The following is a 20765-nucleotide window of genomic DNA, read 5'->3' as shown; positions in this document are numbered from 1 at the left end:
GAGTATCTGCTACCTTGGCAGGAACTAATGGGGATCCATAATAAACCCTAGGAAGAGTAGCTGCTGCCTTGACAGGAACTAATGGGGATCCATAATAAACCCCAGGAAGAGTAGCTGCTGCCTTGACAGGAACTAATGGGGATCCATAATAAACCCCAGGAAGAGTAGCAGGAACTAATGGGGATCCATAATAAACCCCAGGAAGAGTAGCTGCTGCCTTGACAGGAACTAATGGGGATCCATAATAAACCCTAGGAAGAGTAGCTGCTGCTTTGGCAGGAACTAATGGGGATCCATAATAAACCCCAGGAAGAGTAGCTGCTGCCTTGGCAGGAACTAATGGGGATCCATAATAAACCCCAGGAAGAGTAGCTGCTGCCTTGGCAGGAACTAATGGGGATCCATAATAAACCCCAGGAAGAGTAGCTGCTGCCTTGTCAGGAACTAATGGGGATCCACAATAAACCCCAGGAAGAGTAGCTGCTGCCTTGGCAGGAACTAATGGGGATCCATAATAAACCCCAGGAAGAGTAGCTGCTGTCTTGGCAGGAACTAATGGGGATCCATAATAAACCCCAGGAAGAGTAGCTGCTGCCTTGTCAGGAACTAATGGGGATCCACAATAAACCCCAGGAAGAGTAGCTGCTGCCTTGACAGGAACTAATGGGGATCCATAATAAACCACAGGAAGAGTAGCTGCTGCCCTGGCAGGAACTAATGGGGATCCATAATAAACCCCAGGAAGAGCAGCTGCTGCCCTGGCAGGAACTAATGGGGATCCATAATAAACCCCAGGAAGAGTAGCTGCTGCCTTGGCAGAAACTAATGAGGATCCATAATAAACCACAGGAAGAGCAGCTGCTACACTGGCAGGAACTTTGTGTACTATCAATCAAAATACCGTATGTCTAAGATCAACATTAAATATCGTTCCACGAGACTTCATCAACTGCAGCCTGTCATGTGATGACGTCCTCCACAGCCAGAAAACAATAACAAGTTTAACCTCTGCACCTTTTTGTATCTCTTGTTCTCATGCATGTAGATAATAACGTCCATGAGGTCGGAAGCATAGAGCTGTAGAAAGAAGAAAAACACAACATAAAAGTTTCATTTGTGTTAGTTTTTACCCCCCCCCCCCCCCCCCCAGCACAATAACATTTATTTTAGCTTAACCCCCCCCCCCCCCCCCAGCACAATAACATTTATTTTAGCTTAACCCCCCCCCCCCAGTACAATAACATTTATTTTAGCTTAACCCCCCCCCAGCACAATAACATTTATTTTAGCTTAACCCCCCCCCAGCACAATAACATTTATTTTAGCTTAAACCCCCCCCCAGTACAATAACATTTATTTTAGCTTAACCCCCCCCCCCCCCCCCCAGTACAATAACATTTATTTTAGCTTAACCCCCCCCCCCAGCACAATAACATTTATTTTAGCTTAACCCCCCCCCCCCCAGCACAATAACATTTATTTTAGCTTAACCCCCCCCCCCCCCCAGTACAGTAACATTTATTTTAGCTTAACCCCCCCCCCCCCCAGTACAATAACATTTATTTTAGCTTAACCCCCCCCCAATACAATAACATTTATTTTAGCTTAACCCCCCCCCCAGCACAATAACATTTATTTTAGCTTAACCCCCCCCCCCAGTACAATAACATTTATTTTAGCTTAACCCCCCCCCCCCCCCAGTACAATAACATTTATTTCAGCTTAACCCCCCCCCCCAGTACAATAACATTTATTTTAGCTTAACCCCCCCCCCCCCCAGTACAATAACATTTATTTTAGCTTAACCCCCCCCCCCCCCCCAGTACAATAACATTTATTTTAGCTTAACCCCCCCCCCCCCCAGTACAATAACATTTATTTTAGCTTAACCCCCCCCCCCAGTACAATAACATTTATTTTAGCTTAACCCCCCCCCCCCCCCCAGTACAATAACATTTATTTTAGCTTAACCCCCCCCCCCCCCCCCAGTACAATAACATTTATTTTAGCTTAACCCCCCCCCCCCCCCCCAGTACAATAACATTTATTTTAGCTTAACCCCCCCCCCCCCAGTACAATAACATTTATTTTAGCTTAACCCCCCCCCCCCAGTACAATAACATTTATTTTAGCTTAACCCCCCCCCCCCCCCCCCCAGTACAATAACATTTATTTTAGCTTAACCCCCCCCCCCCTCCAGTACAATAACATTTATTTTAGCTTAAACCCCCCCCCAGTACAATAACATTTATTTTAGCTTAACCCCCCCCCCCAGTACAATAACATTTATTTTAGCTTAACCCCCCCCCCCCAGTACAATAACATTTATTTTAGCTTAACCCCCCCCCCCAGTACAATAACATTTATTTCAGCTTAACCCCCCCCCCAGTACAATAACATTTATTTTAGCTTAAACCCCCCCCCCCCCAGTACAATAACATTTATTTTAGCTTAAACCCCCCCCCCCCCCAGTACAATAACATTTATTTTAGCTTAACCCCCCCCCCCCCCCCAGTACAATAACATTTATTTTAGCTTAACCCCCCCCCAGTACAATAACATTTATTTTAGCTTAACCCCCCCCCCAGCACAATAACATTTATTTTAGCTTAACCCCCCCCCAGTACAATAACATTTATTTTAGCTTAACCCCCCCCCCCCCCCCCCCCAGTACAATAACATTTATTTTAGCTTAACCCCCCCCCCCAGTACAATAACATTTATTTTAGCTTAACCCCCCCCCCCCCCCAGTACAATAACATTTATTTTAGCTTAACCCCCCCCCAGTACAATAACATTTATTTTAGCTTAACCCCCCCCCCAGTACAATAACATTTATTTTAGCTTAAACCCCCCCCCCCCAAAAAAAAAGAGGCACTAGAAACGCATGAGGTCCAGGCCACAAAAGTCAGCGACAAGACCCATTACGTTTTTTTTGCCTTTACCTCCCTTATCTCACCTCATTTGTACACACTGTATATAGACTTCTTTTTCTACTGTATTATTGACTGTATGTTTTGTTTATTCCATGTGTAACTCTGTTGTTGTTGTTGTTGTTGTTGTATGTGTCGCACTGCTTTGCTTTATCTTGGCCAGGTCGCAATTGTAAATGAGAACTTGTTCTCAACTAGCCTACCTGGTTAAACAAAGGTGTTCTCAACTAGCCTACCTGGTTAAATAAAGGTGTTCTCAACTAGCCCACCTGGTTAAATAAAGGTGTTCTCAACTAGCCCACCTGGTTAAATAAAGGTGTTCTCAACTAGCCCACCTGGTTAAATAAAGGTGTTCTCAACTAGCCTACCTGGTTAAACAAAGGTGTTCTCAACTAGCCTACCTGGTTAAATAAAGGTGTTCTCAACTAGCCTACCTGGTTAAATAAAGGTGTTCTCAACTAGCCCACCTGGTTAAATTAAGGTGAAATAAAATAAAAATGATTCAGATTCTTTCCCACAAAACACTTACTGCTGAGTGAGAGAACATTCACTTTCATTCATCCAGTCTTAAATATTAGATCTTTATGATAGACTTTTCTGAACGACCGTTTAAAAAATAACTATATGTCAGCGGTCTATTTCACAGGGCAGAAATAGGTCATTCATCCACATGCAAAGGGAGAAGTGTCCTAAACAGCACCCTATAAAGCACACTATTTTTTTTGACCAGGGCCCTGTGAACAGGGAGGCATTTGTGACAGACCCGATAGCGTTGAGACAAACATTGACCGAGGAGCACAGGAAGTGTTAGAACCTGTTCAGGATAGGGGGCGGTATTTCCCCTTTGGATGAATTGCGTGCCCATAGTAAACTGCATAAAAATCTGACCTAAATTGCTAATATATGCATATTATTATTATTATTGGATAGAAAACACTCTGAAACTTCTAAAACCGTTTGAATTATGTCTGTGAGTATAACAGAACTCAGAGGGCAGGCAATCTTCCAAACTAGTTTTGGAATCCTTAAAGTTGGGGCAACTTTGACGTCATCGCCCCCACTCCCTTCCCATCCAGTTATGGATCTGGAAACACTTCCTATGTCTTCCACTAGATGTCCTCATTCAGTAGAGCGTTTAATAATGCATATGCTGTGAACTTTGACCCAATGGGGGGGGGGGGGGGGGAAGTGTAGGTGTCGCGAGAATTATCATGTGCGTGAAGGCGCGCTTTGGGAGAGAGAGCTTCCTCTGTTCCAGTCAGCCCGAGACGAACTAGGATCGTCCGTTTTGTACGTTTATAACATCCTGAAGATTGATTCTGCACTTAGTTTGACCAGTTTGGTCGACCTGTAATATGTAATTTGGAAGTTTTGATGCGCAATTATTCTGGACCAGAAGTCATTTTTTGGGCATTTGAGCTGAAAGTGGTAGCATATGCTACTACATGGACACTAGAATTGAACATTATGAAACAAAACGGATGTATTGGGTAAGTATGACTCCTTCCACTACATTCTGATCGAAGACCATCAAAGGTAAGGGAATATTTATGTTGTAATTTTGTATTTCTGTTGACTCCAACATAGCGGAGAAATATTGTTACGTCTGAGCGCCGTCTCAGATTATTGCATGGTAAGCTTTTTCCGTAACTTAAAAAAAAAATGTGACACAGCGGTTGCATTAAGAACCAGTGTATCTTTCTAACTATATGTAGAACATGTATCTTTAGTCAAAGTTTATGATGAGTATTTCTGTTATCTGGCGTAGCTTTCTATAATTTCTCCGGACATTTTTTGATAATTTTATGAACATGGCGTCAATGTAAACCGTGATTTATGGATATAAAATGCATATTATCGAACAAAACATACATTTTTTGTGTAACATGTCATATGACTGTCATCTGATGAAGATTTTCAAAAGGTTAGTCAATGATTTATTTTTTAATCCTGCTTTTATCGTTTAATATTTTCTGGGACAAAATGGCTACCTCTTCTCTTTGTTTCGGTGGTGGTCTAACATAAATATGTGCTGTGTTTTCGCCGTAAAACATTTAAAAAATCTGACACGCTGGGTAGATGAACAAGGTCTTTCATTTGAGGTATTGGACTTGTTAATGTGTGGAGGTTAAATATTTCTAAGAATATTTTTGCATTCCTTGCGCCACCGTTTCAGCTGAACGGGTGGGGGGGGGGGGGGGGTGTAGTTCCTGTAGGGTAACCCCTCGCCCCAACAGGAAGTGTTACTGTACTCACCTCATCATTGGGGAAGGCCAGCAGACCAGGCGCTCCGTTAGCAGTGATGTACACAAACACGTGATCGTTGGGACCGCTGTCAACAGGAAGAGAAAAATTAAGCCTTCTTTGAACAAAATGTGAACTGAAAGATGACAAAGAAAAATCACATTTTTTTTTTTGAGAACAAGTAAAGTACAGAAACATTCCCTGAAAAAAATAAAAATAATAATAAAATAAAAATGAAAATTCTGTCCAGAAAATGTATAACAATACGTTGTTCTAACAAATTATTTTCATATCATTTTAGAATTCTACCTTAAAGTTCTGGAATAATTTCTCCCTCGTGTGGATCTTTCTATAATATATTCCAACCCATCCTCCATGCCCTCACTCAAATTCCTTTTCTCCATTATTTCTCAATCCTCCCTCTCATTACTTGCCTCTTCAGTACCTTTCCAGAACCCTGCTTTGTACTGGCAGAGTCACCCTTCAGCACCGCCAGGAAGTTGTCAGGGGTCACAGCCTGCAGGACACAAAACACATCATTAGACAAACACAACACATTGTGAACATTACACTATACTGCATGTAAACAGAAGATCTGTTCCATTTGTATAGACCATTGATTGTTATTTTTAATTAAAAAAATGTACCTTTTATTTAACTAGGCAAGTCAGTTAAGAAAAAAATATTATTTTCAATGACGGCCTAGGAACAGTGGGTTAACTGCCTGTTCAGGGGGCAGAACGACAGATGTGTACCTTGTCAGCTCGGCGATTTGAACTTGCAACCTTCCGGTTACTAGTCCAACGCTCTAACCACTAGGCTACCCTGCCGATATTAACTGCCGATATTAACTCCATAGACACACAAAAAAACAAAGGCATTTGAAACGTTCCATTTTCCATCCACTCACGTCTCCAGTGTAGTCTTTGGGGACTCCCTTGTAGACGTCTGTCCCATTGGGTCGGTTGATCACCACCCCTGGGGTGGGGTTTCTGAAAAACAAAGAGGGTAAATAACCTGAATCAGATACATTCCAGGAGGAAACACAGGACAGACAGATCTGTTTTATGACCGTTAAAAAACATACAGGACATCTATACACTCACTTCCATTGTGACCTTAAGGAGAAGTTTATCTGTATTTCCATGAAAACATTTGTATAGTTTATCCATGTTTATGATGAGTATTTATGTTATTTGATGTGGCTCTCTGCACTTTCACCGGATGTTTGTTTGAGACCACGCATTTCTGACCACAACGCGCCAATGTAAACTCAGATTTTTGGACAGAATAATTTTATCTATATTTCTGCTTTTTGTGAATCCTCTCTTTGGCTGGAAAAATGTTATTCTGTGAATAGGCACTCGCCTAACATAATCGTTTGGTTTACTTTCGTCCTAAAGCCTTTTTGAAATCGGACACTGTGGTGGGATTAACAACAAGTTTATCTTTAAAATGGTGTAAAATACTTGTATGTTTGAGGAATTTTAATTGTTTTGAATTTGGCGCCCTGCAGTTTCACTGGCTGTTGTCGAGGTGGGATGCTAGCGTCCCACGTACCCTAGAGAGGTTAATGCAACCGCTGTGTCAGATTTCAAAAACGCTTTACGGAGAACGCACACTTTGCGATTATGTTAGGTCTGCACCTAGCCACAGAAACGCATACAGCCATTTCAGCCAAGGAGTGTCACCAAAGTCAGAAATACCATTAAAATGAATCACTTACCTTTCATGATCTTCATCTGGTGGCACTCCCAGGTCTCCATGTTAGACAATAAATGTTTGTTTTGTTCGATAATGTCCCTCTTTATGAGCAAAAACCTCCTTTTTGTTCGCGCGTTTTGTCCATTAACCTGAATGCAGAAGGCGCGAGCACTAATACCAGGATGAAAGTTTTTTTTTTAAAAGTACAATAAAAGTTAGTAGAAACATGCCAAACGATGTTTAAAATCAATCCTTCGGTTGTTTTTGTCATAAATAATCAATAATATTTCAACCGGACAAAAGTTTGGTCAATAGGAAAGGAGAAACAAGAAAGGCGCATTCACGATCAGGGCGCATGACTGATGAAAGGAAATTTCCACTGGCCATTGATTGAAAGTGCTGCATCTCCCTCATTTTTCAGAGTAAAAGCCTGAAACAATGCCTAAAGATTGGCCACATGTAGAGGAAGCCATAGAAATTGTGAACTGGGTCCTAAGTCTTTGTATGGTGGACAGGCTTTCAATGGAAAAACAGCCTTTCAAAATAATAGCACTTCCTGGTTGGATTTTCCTCGAGTTTTCGCCTGCCATATCAGTACTGTTATACTCACAGACATTATTGTAACAGTTTTGGAAACTTTAGAGTGTTTTCTATCCAAATCAACTAATTATATGTATATCCTATCTTCTGGGACTGAGTAGCAGATAGTTTAATTTGGGCATGCTTTTCATCCAAAATTCAGAATGCTGCCCCCTACCCTAGTGAAGTTAAGCAAAGCACTTAACCACAAAACTAGCGTCGGGGTAGTGTACTGTGTCTGATCCGCGCGTGTGGGCGGAGGGGTGGACAGTGTACGCTGATGGGGTTCACCTTGGGGTCATGAGAGGGGCTGCACCAAATGATTGATGTATTATAATAATTGATTATTCTTATGTTGTATTAATAGAAGTGGAAGGGCTATAAGACCCCTCCCCCACTACATCTATAGGGTCCTGGACCATAGATTAGCAATATGTACAGTGCCTTGCGAAAGTATTCGGCCCCCTTGAACTTTGCTACCTTTTGCCACATTTCAGGCTTCAAACATAAAGATATAAAACTGTATTTTTTTTGTGAAGAATCAACAACAAGTGGGACACAATCATGAAGTGGAACGACATTTATTGGATATTTCAAACTTTTTTAAACAAATCAAAAACTGAAAAACTGGGCGTGCAAAAGATAAAAAGATATAAAGAAACGGTCTGAGAGATGTTATTATTGCAGTCAAAACAGGGTGTCTGTGAGAAAGCGCCTCAAGGCTAAAAGAGATTCATAGACACAGAACCCTGCGGGGGAGTGAAAGAGATAAGAGACTAGTCAGACATAACACGATGACGCAACTTAGGGACATTTACTGCTGAGCCCTGCTGAGAACTATTTTCTCTCCTGCAAGTTTGTATAACTATATATGCATGGTCTTGGTCTCATGAGTAGAAGGTGTTAACGTAGGCAGTGACATCACTAGGGGTTGACTGCAAGCGTAATTAAAGCAACTCGGACCCTTTCCTATTTGGCAGAACTTACTCGGAAACATGCGCGCTATGTTCCCGTTGTCAACTTCTAGTCTGCAATTGCATTAATAAAAGTTTGATTGATTTACATAAAGATATTGTCTAATTGCTGATTTCACCAATAAGCCAATGATTGACAAGGAACATACCCCAACAACTCTATGGCAATACACAATAGTACTGTAAAACATGGGTAATTCCAAATGCCAGTGGTGATTAGGTTATTAGGTGACAGCTTGGAAAAATCTATAGTCTCCTTATCAAAAACATACAATATCACTTCCTCTGTCCTCCAATAACAGGAATCACACTGTCATTTAGTCCAAGAGTTGTTCAATCGAAACCCACCGATACTGAAAACCAGCTTTAACCGAAGCAGCATTTAAATCATTCAAAGTACTTGATAAAGTTAACCAAAGGTTGACCAACATTATGACTTACCAACGACAGAGATGAACAGCTCCAATAACTGCTTATGACTTACCAATGACTGATGTTGCTACTAAAACTACTAAACAATTAGAGACATAATGACGCAATCCTATTTTTCTTAGATCTTCAGCCTCTAACACAGCTTGTGAGTCTCGTGTTTCCCATCTAGGGCCCATAACTCACAGGCCTGGCAAGTCTCGTGTCTCCCATCTAGGGCCCATAACTCCCAGGCCTGGCAAGAGGAGAGGAGCTAAATGACGCCCTTGTGACTTCCACAGCAGCGTCCCACGAGTTCCAAGCGGTTTACCCGTGGGCCTGGCCGTCTGCACAACACAGCACGGCGAGGACAGGGTTTAGGCCTGTGCATCCACAGATAGGATGTACATGCTCTGCCTTAGTCTCAAGAACGTAACTATTGCAGAACAAACTCCTACTAGCCATCTAGTGCTGGTGACATCAGAGGACTGTATGGCCATGGTGATTATAAACTATTTACATGTGTAAATATTTGAATGAACATAACAAGCTTCAACAACCGAGACATAAACTGAACAAGTTCCACAGACGTGTGACTAACAGAAATTGAATAATGAGTCCCTGAACAAAGGGGGGGGGGGGGTCAAAATCAAAAGTAACAGTCAGTATCTGGTGTGGCCACCAGCTGCATTAAGTACTACAGTGCATCTCCTCCTCATGGCAGTTCTTGCTGTGAGATGTTACCCCACTCTTCCACCAAGGCACCTGCAAGTTCCTGGACATTTCTGGGGGGAATGGCCCTAGCCCTCACCCTCCGATCCAACAGGTCCCAGATGTGCTCAATGGGATTGAGATCTGGGCACTTCGTGGCCATGGCAGAACACTGACATTCCTGTCTTGCAGGAAATCATGCACAGAACGAGAAGTATGGCTGGTGGCATTGTCATGCTGGAGGGTCATGTCATAATGAGCCTGCAGGAAGGGTACCACATGAGGGAGAAGGATGTCTTCCCTGTAACGCACAGCATTGAGATTGCCTGCAATGACAACAAGCTCAGTCCGATGATGCTGTGACACACCGCCCCAGACCAGGACGGACCTTCCACCTCCAAATCGATCCCGCTCCAGAGTACAGGCCTCGGTGTAACGCTCATTCCTTTGACAATAAACATGAATCCGACCATCACCCCTGGTGAGACAAAACCGAGACTCGTCAGTGAAGAGCACTTTTTGCCAGTCCTGTCTGGTCCAGCGACAGTGGGTTTGTGCCCATAGGCGACGTTGTTGCGGTGATGTCTGGTGAGGACCTGCCTTACAACAGGCCTATAAGCCCTCAGTCCAGCCTCTCTCAGCCTATTGTGGACAGTCTGAACACTGATGGAGGGATTGTGCGTTCCTGGTGTTACTCGGGCAGTTATTGTTGCAATCCTGTACCTGTCCCACAGGTGTGATGTCCGGATGTACCGATCCTGTGCAGGTGTTGTTACACGTGGTCTGCCACAGCGAGGATGATCAGCTGTCCGTCCTGTCTCCCTGTAGCGCTGTCTTAGGCGTCTCACAGTACGGACATTGCAATTTATTGCCCTGGCCACATCTGCAGTCCTCATGCCTCCTTGCAGCATGCCTAAGGCACGTTCACGCAGATGAGCAGGGGCCCTGGGCATCTTTCTTTTGGTGTTTTTCAGAGTCAGTAGAAAGGCCTCTTTAGTGTCCTAAGTTTTCATAACTGGGACCTTAATTGCCTACCTTCTGTAAGCTGTTAGTGTCTTAACGACCGTTCCACAGGTGCATGTTCATTAATTGTTTATGGTTCATTGAACAAGCATGGGAAACAGTGTTAAAACCCTTTACAATGAAGATCTGTGAAGTTACTTGTATTTCTAACCAATTGTCTTTGAAATACAGAGTTTATATGTAGGGCTGGGCGATATGGTAAAGATAACATATCACAATATTTTTCACATTTGACTGTATTTTATGTTGTCTAACGATAACATTTCTAAATGTGAGTAGTGAGACCCTGGGCAACACACACATTATAAGTGATGTCAATGGGTCTTTCTCCATTCTGATTGGTTTATACTGTTCAATTCAAATTCAACCAAAAATAATTTTCTGCATTTCCTGCACTAGAGAATTTCCACACTGCCATGTAGGGCTGCACGATATTGGCAAAAAACTCTAAGGCCTTATTTTTAACCAAATGTTGCATTTGCGATTTGATTTGACTTGTGATTTAGATCAAATCACTTGGGTGAACTGTTGGAATCAGGAAACTATCATATTAATTCTATATTTAGAATATAAATAATAGTATAGCACTTTGAATACGGTTAACTAGGAATTAGCAGCTAAGACAATTTTGGCAAAAAACTTGCTGAACTGAACACAAGTGTCTTGTGGCCAAACAGATGCGCTCCTTGAGTGGCAGGGGGTGGGCCTAGATCTGTGGTAAGCGTCATGGCAAGTGTGTGTAAACAATTTTTCACATTTAACAAACCAAACATTAAAATACCATTATAGACGGTAAAAGCCCAAACCAGTCAATGCATCAGTGCCGGTATATAGTAAAATACCGTATACCGCCTAGCCCTAAATTAATGTGATGACAGTCATCCTTTATATCGTTATATATAGGCTTAGATAGTTGATTAAATTATTGTTGATGTCGTCCAACCCTAGGACACCGTTCAGATGGAGAACAGAAATGTCAAGGAAGTGAATACTCACGTCTTATTGGTTGCCAGATCATCATACATCATCACAACAATCTGCTTGTCAGGGATGCCATTCTTGTGGACGATCTGGTACGCATGGCAAGCACCGGCCTAGGAAGAAAAATAAGGTACTGTAAGTCAACAAATGAACTCCATCACATTCTGATAAATGAAAATCAATAAGTGCATCGAGGACATCGTCCCCACAGTGACTGTACGTACATACCCCAACCAGAATTAATGGATTACAGGCAACATTCGCACTGAGCTAAAGGGTAGAGCTGCTGCTTTCAAGGTGCGGGACTCTAACCCGGAAGCTTATGAGAAATCCTGCTCTGCCCTCCAGCGAACCATCAAACAGGCAAAGTACCAATACAGGACTAAGATTGAATCATACTACACCAGCTCTGATGCTCGTCGGATGTGGCAGGGCTTGAAAACCATTACAGACTACAAATGGAAGCACAGCCAAGAGCTGCCCAGTGACACGAGCCTACCAGACAAGCTAAATCCCTTCTATGCTCGTGCCGAGACAAGCAACACTGAGGCATGCATGAGAGCATCAGCTGTTCCAGACGACTGTGTGATAATGCCCTCCGTAGCCGACATGAGTAAGACCTTTAAACAGGTCAACATTCACAAGGCCGCATTATAGTATAACTATCTTCAAAGTAATGACTCGGGACGTCGGGTTTGAAATGAAAGCTTCTTTTAGTAATACTACTTGTTCACGTTACATTTAACAACTTTAGATTCTACAAAACAATAAAAGAAAGTTGCTGGCGAAAGTCAGAATAATCACTTGTACATAACTGCCGCGTTCTCTCTCTACTTCCTGTCGCAAGGCATTCTGGAACTTGCAGTCAAAAGAGTAATCCAATGCTAAATAATACAAACAAAAATATTTATGTAGTTCTCTCAAATACAATTACATATGTAAATAACTGTAAAGAAAATATCTGTAGATACAGCTCAATGAATTAACTGTAAACATCAACTCTGTAACCCATTAAAGTTACAACACCGCAGGGCCAGACGGATTACCAGGACGTGTGCTCCGGGCATGTGCTGACCAACTGGCAGGTGTCTTTACTGACATTTTCAACATGTCCCTGATTGAGTCTGTAATACCAACATGTTTCAAGCAGGCCACCATAGTCCCTGTGCCCAAGAACAGTAAGGTAACCTGCCTAAATGACTACAGACCCGTAGCACTCGCATCCATTGCCGTGGAGTGCTTTGAAAGGCTAGTCATGGCTCACATCAGCACCATTATCCCAGAAACCCTAGACCCACTCCAATTTGCATACCGCCCAAACAGATCCACAGATGATGTAATCTCTATTACACTCCACACTGCCCTTTCCCACCTGGACAAAAGGAACTCTTATGTCAGAATGCTGTTCATTGACTACAGCTCAGCGTTCAACACCATAGTGCCCTCAATGCTCATCAATAAGCTAAAGACCCTGGGACTAAACACCTCCCTCTGCAACTGGATCCTGGACTTCCTGACGGGCCCCCCCCAGGTGTTGAGGGTAGGTAGCAACATTTCCGCCACACTGATCCCCAACACTGGAGCCCCTCAGGGGTGCGTGCTCAGTCCCCTACTGTACTCCCTGTTCACTCATGACTGCATGGCCAGGCACGACTCCAATGCCATCATTAAGTTTGCTGACGACAACAGTGGTAGGCCTGATCACCAACAACGACGAGACAGCCTATAGGGAGGAGGTCAGAAACCTGGCCGTCTGGTGCCAGGACAACAACCTCTCCCTCAACATGATCAAGACAAAGGAGATGATTGTGGACTACAGGAAAAGGAGGACCGAGCACGCCCCCATTCTCATCGTTGGGGCTGTAGTGGAGCAGGTTGAGAGCTTTAAGTTCCTTGGTGTCCACATCAACAACAAACTAGAATGGTCCAAACACACCAAGACAGCCGTGAAGAGGGCACGACAAAACCTATTCCCCCTCAGGAGACTGAAAAGGTTTAGCATGGGTCCTCAGAACCTCAAAAGGTTCTACAGCTGCAACGTCGAGAGCATCCTGACTGGTTGCATCACTGCCTGGTACGGCAACTGCTCGGCCTCCGACCGCAAGGCACTATAGAGGATAGTGCGCACGACCTAGTACATCACTGGGGCTAAGCTGCCTGCCATCTAGGACCTCTATACCAGGTGATGTCAGACGAAGGCCCTAAAAATTGTCAAAGACCTCAGCCACCCCAGTCATAGACTGTTCTCTCTGCTACCAAGAGGTACCGGAGTGCCAAGTCTAGGACCAATTATTGAGTATATTATGTATTTTTTTCTTTCCAGCAACGCTAGAGACAATCCTGTAGTTACATAACAGAGGTCAATGGCAGGTCTGTATTCATAGTCTCAAATAGTAAATACTCAGTCTACTGATGGTGGAAATGTGGTAACAGATTGTACGCTTGCCTGGTGTCTGTAGTTGTGCCAGCCATTGGAGCCAGCGACAATCACCACCCAGTTCTTCCCGTTTCCAGACTGCTGTGTGGGGAAAGCATTAGCCACCAGTCCTATACTGAGGCCCAGAAGGGCTAGCGTCAACGTCAACATGATCCTCTCCCGGTGTCCGTCTGTGTTTCTGGAAAAGGATAAATGACATTTAAAAAAAAAAAAAGGTGTTATCACTGTGATCACATTCACTGCATATGGACAGGATGTCACGGTGCTTAGCGTCTTCCACTTACCCCTGATTTCGGGCACCTACACATTGCTCAAAATCCTCACCTCTGCTTCAAAAAAAAAACACTTAAGTGTCTTCCTACCGGTCGCAGCCACTCAAAAAAAACTAGCAACTGACCAGCGCAACGTGGACAGGAGTATGTTTCACAGCTCCAGGTTACTAACTAAATGTTTAGTTTTAGTCTCCACTGTCCTTACACAGTCAACGATTATACTCACACACATTATTTTGTAAAATACTAGTTAGCAGAGCAGTGGGGTCAAGAACTTAAGGAAAAAAATGCTTTAAAGTACTACTTAAGTAGTTTTTGGGATTATTTATATTTCTTACAACTTTGACTTTCTCCACTAAACATTCCTAAAGACAATAATGCACATTCTACACCATACATTACCCCCCAGACACGTAAAAGTACTCGTTACATTTTGAATGCTTAGCAGGACAGAAAAATTGTCTAATTTACTCACTTAATGTGAAAATCCCTGGTCATCTCTACTGCATCTGATCTGGCAGACTAAACACAAACGCATTGTTTGTAAATGATGCCTGAGTGTTGGAGTGTGCCTCTGGCTATCTGTAAATGATGTCTGAGTGTTGGAGTGTGCCTCTGGATATCTGTAAATGATGCCTGAGTGTTGGAGTGTGCCTCTGGCTATCTGTAAATGATGTCTGAGTGTTGGAGTGTGCCTCTGGCTATCTGTAAATGATGTCTGAGTGTTGGAGTGTGCCTCTGGCTATCTGTAAATGATGTCTGAGTGTTGGAGTGTGCCTCTGGATATCTGTAAATGATGCCTGAGTGTTGGAGTGTGTCCCTGGCTATCTGTAAATGATGTTTGAGTGTTGGAGTGTGTCCCTGGCTATCTGTAAATGATGTTTGAGTGTTGGAGTGTGTCCCCTGGCTATCTGTAAATGATGTCTGAGTGTTGGAGTGTTCCCTGGCTATCTGTAAATGATGTCTGAGTGTTGGGAGTGTCCCCTGGCTATCTGTAAATGATGTCTGAGTGTTGGAGTGTTCCCTGGCTATCTGTAAATGATGTCTGAGTGTTGGAGTGTCCCCTGGCTATCTGTAAATGATGTTTGAGTGTTGGAGTGTTCCCTGGCTATCTGTAAATGATGTCTGAGTGTTGGAGTGTCCCCTGGCTATCTGTAAATGATGTCTGAGTGTTGGAGTGTTCCCTGGCTATCTGTAAATGATGTCTGAGTGTTGGAGTGTTACTTGGCTATCTGTAAATAAAGAATGGTGCTGTCTGGTTTGCTTTATACTACTTAAGAATATTTTAGCAATTACATTTACTTTTGAAACTAAAGTATATTTAAAACCAAATACTATTACTCAAGTAGGATTTTACTGGGTGACTCATTTTCTATTAAAAAGGTATCTTTACTTTTACTCAAGACATGCCACCAGGGGTCTTTTCATAGTCCCCAAATCAAGAACAAATATAGAGCCCTTATTGCATGGAACTGCCTAGTCAAAGGTTAAATAAAATAAAAAGCAAGACAGTTGTTGTGGTGATTTCAGTAAACAAACAGCGCAAATCAACATCCGGTGTAAAATAACGCTACAAGTTGCAATATAGTGGTTAGAATGTAGGGGTGGCAGGGTAGTCTAGTGGTTAGAGTGTAGAGGCGGCAGGGTAGCCTAGTGGTTAGAGGCAGGGTAGCCTAGTGGTTAGAGTGTAGAGGCGGCAGGGTAGCCTAGTGGTTAGAGTGTAGAGGCGGCAGGGTAGCCTTGTGGTTAGAGGAGGCAGGGTAGCCTAGTGGTTAGAGTGTAGGGGCGGCAGGGTAGCCTAGTGGTTAGAATGTAGGGGCGGCAGGGTAGACTAGTGGTTAGAGTGTAGAGGCGGCAGGGTAGCCTAGTGGTTAGAGTGTAGAGGCGGCAGGGTAGCCTAGTGGTTAGAGGCAGGGTAGCCTAGTGGTTAGAGTGAAGAGGCGGCAGGGTAGCCTAGTGGTTAGAGGAGGCAGGGTAGCCTAGTGGTTAGAGTGTAGGGGCGGCAGGGTAGCCTAGTGGTTAGAATGTAGGGGCGGCAGGGTAGACTAGTGGTTAGAGGAGGCAGGGTAGCCTAGTGGTTAGAGTGTAGGGGCGGCAGGGTAGCCTAGTGGTTAGAGGAGGCAGGGTAGCCTAGTGGTTAGAGTGTAGGGGCGGCAGGGTAGTCTAGTGGTTAGAGTGTAGAGGCGGCAGGGTAGCCTAGTGGTTAGAGGAGGCAGGGTAGCCTAGTGGTTAGAGTGTAGGGGCGGCAGGGTAGCCTAGTGGTTAGAGGAGGCAGGGTAGCCTAGTGGTTAGAGTGTAGGGGCGGCAGGGTAGCCTAGTGGTTAGAATGTAGGGGCGGCAGGGTAGACTAGTGGTTAGAGTGTAGAGGCGGCAGGGTAGCCTAGTGGTTAGAGGAGGCAGGGTAGCCTAGTGGTTAGAGTGTAGGGGCGGCAGGGTAGCCTAGCGGTTAGAGGAGGCAGGGTAGCCTAGTGGTTAGAGTGTAGGGGCGGCAGGGTAGCCTAGTGGTTAGAATGTAGGGGCGGCAGGGTAGTCTAGTGGTTAGAGTGTAGAGGCGGCAGGGTAGCCTAGTGGTTAGAGGAGGCAGGGTAGCCTAGTGGTTAGAGTGTAGGGGCGGCAGGGTAGCCTAGTGGTTAGAGGAGGCAGGGTAGCCTAGTGGTTAGAGTGTAGGGGCGGCAGGGTAGCCTAGTGGTTAGAATGTAGGGGCGGCAGGGTAGACTAGTGGTTAGAGGAGGCAGGGTAGCCTAGTGGTTAGAGTGGAGGGGCGGCAGGGTAGCCTAGTGGTTAGAGTGGAGGGGCGGCAGGGTAGCCTAGTGGTTAGAGTGGAGGGGTGGCAGGGTAGCCTAGTGGTTAGAGTGGAGGGGTGGCAGGGTAGCCTAGTGTTGGACTAGTAACCGGGAGGTTGCAAGTTCAAACCCCTGAGCTGACAAGGTACAAATCTGTCGTTCTGCCCCCTGAACAGGCAGTTAACCCACTGTTCCTAGGCAGTCATTGAAAAATGAGAATTTGTTCTTAACTGACTTGCCTAGTTAAATCAAATTTACCATTGTGCTCTCATTGAAAACACTGACAAACTATTTTCACTTTAAGTTGAATTAAAAGTTTAAACTCCTACGGTTTAAACTTTTATAGAATCTTTGTTGTTTTGTCTTTGTCTATAGTTTCTCTTAATGCTAGGGGGGTTACGAAACATTGTCTTATTTGATTTTTATTTGCTAAAACAATTTCGAACAGATTTTTGCTTTTTCCCAAGATTCTCACTCAATTTTGGCTGATGCCAACTTCTGGAGGTCACAGTGGGGCAGCGATATTTGTCTTTCCCATGGATCTGAACGCTCCGCTGGTGTTGCTACAATAGAAAATACCTTTGGTGGTAATATTCTACACTCTGTGACCCCTTTGTGACCCCTTTGGTGGTAATATTCTACACTCTGTGACCCCTTTGTGACCCCTTTGGTGGTAATATTCTACACTCTGTGACCCCTTTGGTGGTAATATTGGTGGTAATATTCTACACTCTGTGACCCCTTTGGTGGTAATATTCTACACTGTGACCCCTTTGGTGGTAATATTCTACACTGTGACCCCTTTGGTGGTAATATTCTACACTGTGACCCCTTTGGTGGTAATATTCTACACTCTGTGACCCCTTTGGTGGTAATATTCTACACTCTGTGACCCCTTTGGTGGTAATATTCTACACTGTGACCCCTTTGGTGGTAATATTCTACACTGTGACCCCTTTGGTGGTAATATTGGTGGTAATATTCTACACTGTGACCCCTTTGGTGGTAATATTCTACACTGTGACCCCTTTGGTGGTAATATTGGTGGTAATATTCTACACTCTGTGACCCCTTTGGTGGTAATATTCTACACTCTGTGACCCCTTTGGTGGTAATATTCTACACTGTGACCCCTTTGGTGGTAATATTCTACACTGTGACCCCTTTGGTGGTAATATTCTACACTGTGACCCCTTTGGTGGTAATATTGGTGGTAATATTCTACACTCTGTGACCCCTTTGGTGGTAATATTCTACACTCTGTGACCCCTTTGGTGGTAATATTCTACACTGTGACCCCTTTGGTGGTAATATTCTACACTCTGTGACCCCTTTGGTGGTAATATTCTACACTGTGACCCCTTTGGTGGTAATATTCTACACTCTGTGACCCCTTTGGTGGTAATATTCTACACTGTGACCCCTTTGGTGGTAATATTGGTGGTAATATTCTACACTGTGACCCCTTTGGTGGTAATATTCTACACTGTGACCCCTTTGGTGGTAATATTGGTGGTAATATTCTACACTGTGACCCCTTTGGTGGTAATATTCTACACTGTGACCCCTTTGGTGGTAATATTCTACACTGTGACCCCTTTGGTGGTAATATTCTACACTCTGTGACCCCTTTGGTGGTAATATTCTACACTGTGACCCCTTTGGTGGTAATATTGGTGGTAATATTCTACACTCTGTGACCCCTTTGGTGGTAATATTCTACACTCTGTGACCCTTTGGTGGTAATATTCTACACTGTGACCCCTTTGGTGGTAATATTGGTGGTAATATTCTACACTCTGTGACCCCTTTGGTGGTAATATTGGTGGTAATATTCTACACTCTGTGACCCCTTTGGTGGTAATATTCTACACTCTGTGACCCCTTTGGTCACTTTATTTGTCTTGTGATCAGTTACAATGACATTACGCTCATTACTGTAAACACCAAACATGAGAATGATGAGTTGCATGAGTCAGAAGAGAAACGTCTACTTCATTATCTAAATTTACCAATTTGTTATTGATAGGAGGCGACTTTAACATCACTATAGATAATTCAACTGATAGATGGCCACCAGGTAGGCCAACCAATCAGAATGTGGGTTTAATATTACTGATGTATGGAGAGAGAGGTTTCCGGCCAACTTTCTGTTCACTTAGAGTAACAAAACAGGTGCCAGACAGTCTGGCTGACGATACTATACTTTTTTTCTGAAAGACGATATCCAAATTCCCATATCGATCGATGTGACACAATCCTTTTCCAAAGTGTCTGGTCTGTATCTTAACATTAATAAATGTGAACTCATAGCTGTCAAAGATTGTGTGACACCTTCATATTATGGTATCCCAGTAAAAGAAGAACTTACATATTTAGGCATAACCATTACAAAGGATCAGAAGTCTAGAGGCTTACTACATTTTAACCCTCTTATTAAAAAAAAAAAAAAACCCAGAAGAAGCTAAATCAATGGCTACAGAGGGACGTATTTTTCAAAGGAAGAGACCTTCGTCCTCGGTTATTAGGTATCTCTAAACTAACATATGGTGCTCTGTCTTTATATCTTGACCGTAAAATAAGCAAGGAGATAGACCAGATGCTTTTCAACTTTCTGTGGAGAAACCGTACCCACTACAACTGTTGTAATGAACACTTATGATTATGGTGGGCTGAGTTCTCTGGACTTTACTACCTTTCAATAATACTTTTAAGATCAATTGGATAAAACAATTCCTAAGAATAAGACGCACTTCTATGTGGAATTTTATTCCTCATCGTGTCTTCTCTACTTTTGGTGGCCTTAACTTCATGTTGTTTTGCAATTATAATATTGACAAAGTTCCAGTGAAACTTTCTGCTTTTCATCGGCAGGTTTTCTTGTCATGGTCCTTCATTTATAAACATATTTTTCTCCAAACAGATATTATATATGGAATAATCGGGATATATTGTATAACAATACCTCTCTGTTTTTAGAATATTGGTTCTGAAATAATATCCTATTGGTGAGCCAACTGGTAAATGCAGAGGCTCTTTTACTCAGTTATAAAGAATTCTTAGCATTTTACAAGGTCCCTGTAACACCTAAAGATGTTGTAATTGTTTTCAGATGCCATTCCCTCAGGTGTTGCTATGTTATTCAGGAACGTGTCAAGACCTGACCCTCAGAGCCCACCTTCTGTTGACCCTGTTGACTCATCAGTAGGAAAGACCTGACCCTCAGAGCCTACCTTCTGTTGACCCTGTTGACTCATCAGTAGGAAAGATTTGTTTCTCTTTTGGTCCATTCAACAACAGAGAGATACGAACCTTGTTTCAGCAGGATGTTGTCATGCCTTATTGGAACAGATTTATTCGTAATATCTGTTGGAAAAACGTTTGGATGTTGACACGCATATACCTACTGGTTATTGTCCTGCCAACCACTATATGAAGAAGCTCCTTTTGTAATGACCATCTTTTGTTGCATATTTTTTGGCATTGTATTAATGTAAGAAAACTGTGGCAAGACATCAGTAGATTTATAATTGAGCACATTCATGAAGATTTTACACTATTGTGGAGGGATGTACTGCTTGGATTCTTTACCTATGATAGAAATAAGCTGAAACAATTTTATGTAATTCATTTCATTATTCTTTTGGCCAAATTCCATATTCACAAATGTAAATTTACAAACGAAACACCACATTTTATTACCTTACAAAAATAAA

The 20765-nt window shown here is 43.2% G+C and overlaps 1 protein-coding gene across 1 annotated transcript in view; it reads right to left on the bottom strand.

The window, feature by feature from the left end:
• The window catches only part of LOC139374545 (legumain-like), a 34011-nt gene extending 13591 nt beyond the window's left edge, over positions 1 to 20420 (bottom strand). Inside the window, exons 1-7 of the mRNA XM_071115535.1 lie at positions 20362 to 20420; positions 14004 to 14172; positions 11573 to 11670; positions 6088 to 6169; positions 5612 to 5694; positions 5190 to 5265; positions 1015 to 1077 (exon numbers count right to left, since the gene is read on the bottom strand). Coding sequence (XP_070971636.1) covers positions 1015 to 1077; positions 5190 to 5265; positions 5612 to 5694; positions 6088 to 6169; positions 11573 to 11670; positions 14004 to 14144 — 543 coding nt within the window. The 5' untranslated portion in view covers positions 14145 to 14172; positions 20362 to 20420. The remainder of the gene's footprint in view (positions 1 to 1014; positions 1078 to 5189; positions 5266 to 5611; positions 5695 to 6087; positions 6170 to 11572; positions 11671 to 14003; positions 14173 to 20361) is intronic.
• Positions 20421 to 20765: the final 345 nt, after the last annotated feature.

This window comes from Oncorhynchus clarkii, chromosome 19 (genome assembly GCF_045791955.1).
Source record: "Oncorhynchus clarkii lewisi isolate Uvic-CL-2024 chromosome 19, UVic_Ocla_1.0, whole genome shotgun sequence".
In the NCBI taxonomy this organism is placed as follows: Eukaryota; Metazoa; Chordata; class Actinopteri; order Salmoniformes; family Salmonidae; genus Oncorhynchus; species Oncorhynchus clarkii.
The sequence above is the reverse complement of the archived record's forward strand: the minus strand, read 5'-3'. Positions and strand labels throughout refer to the sequence as shown.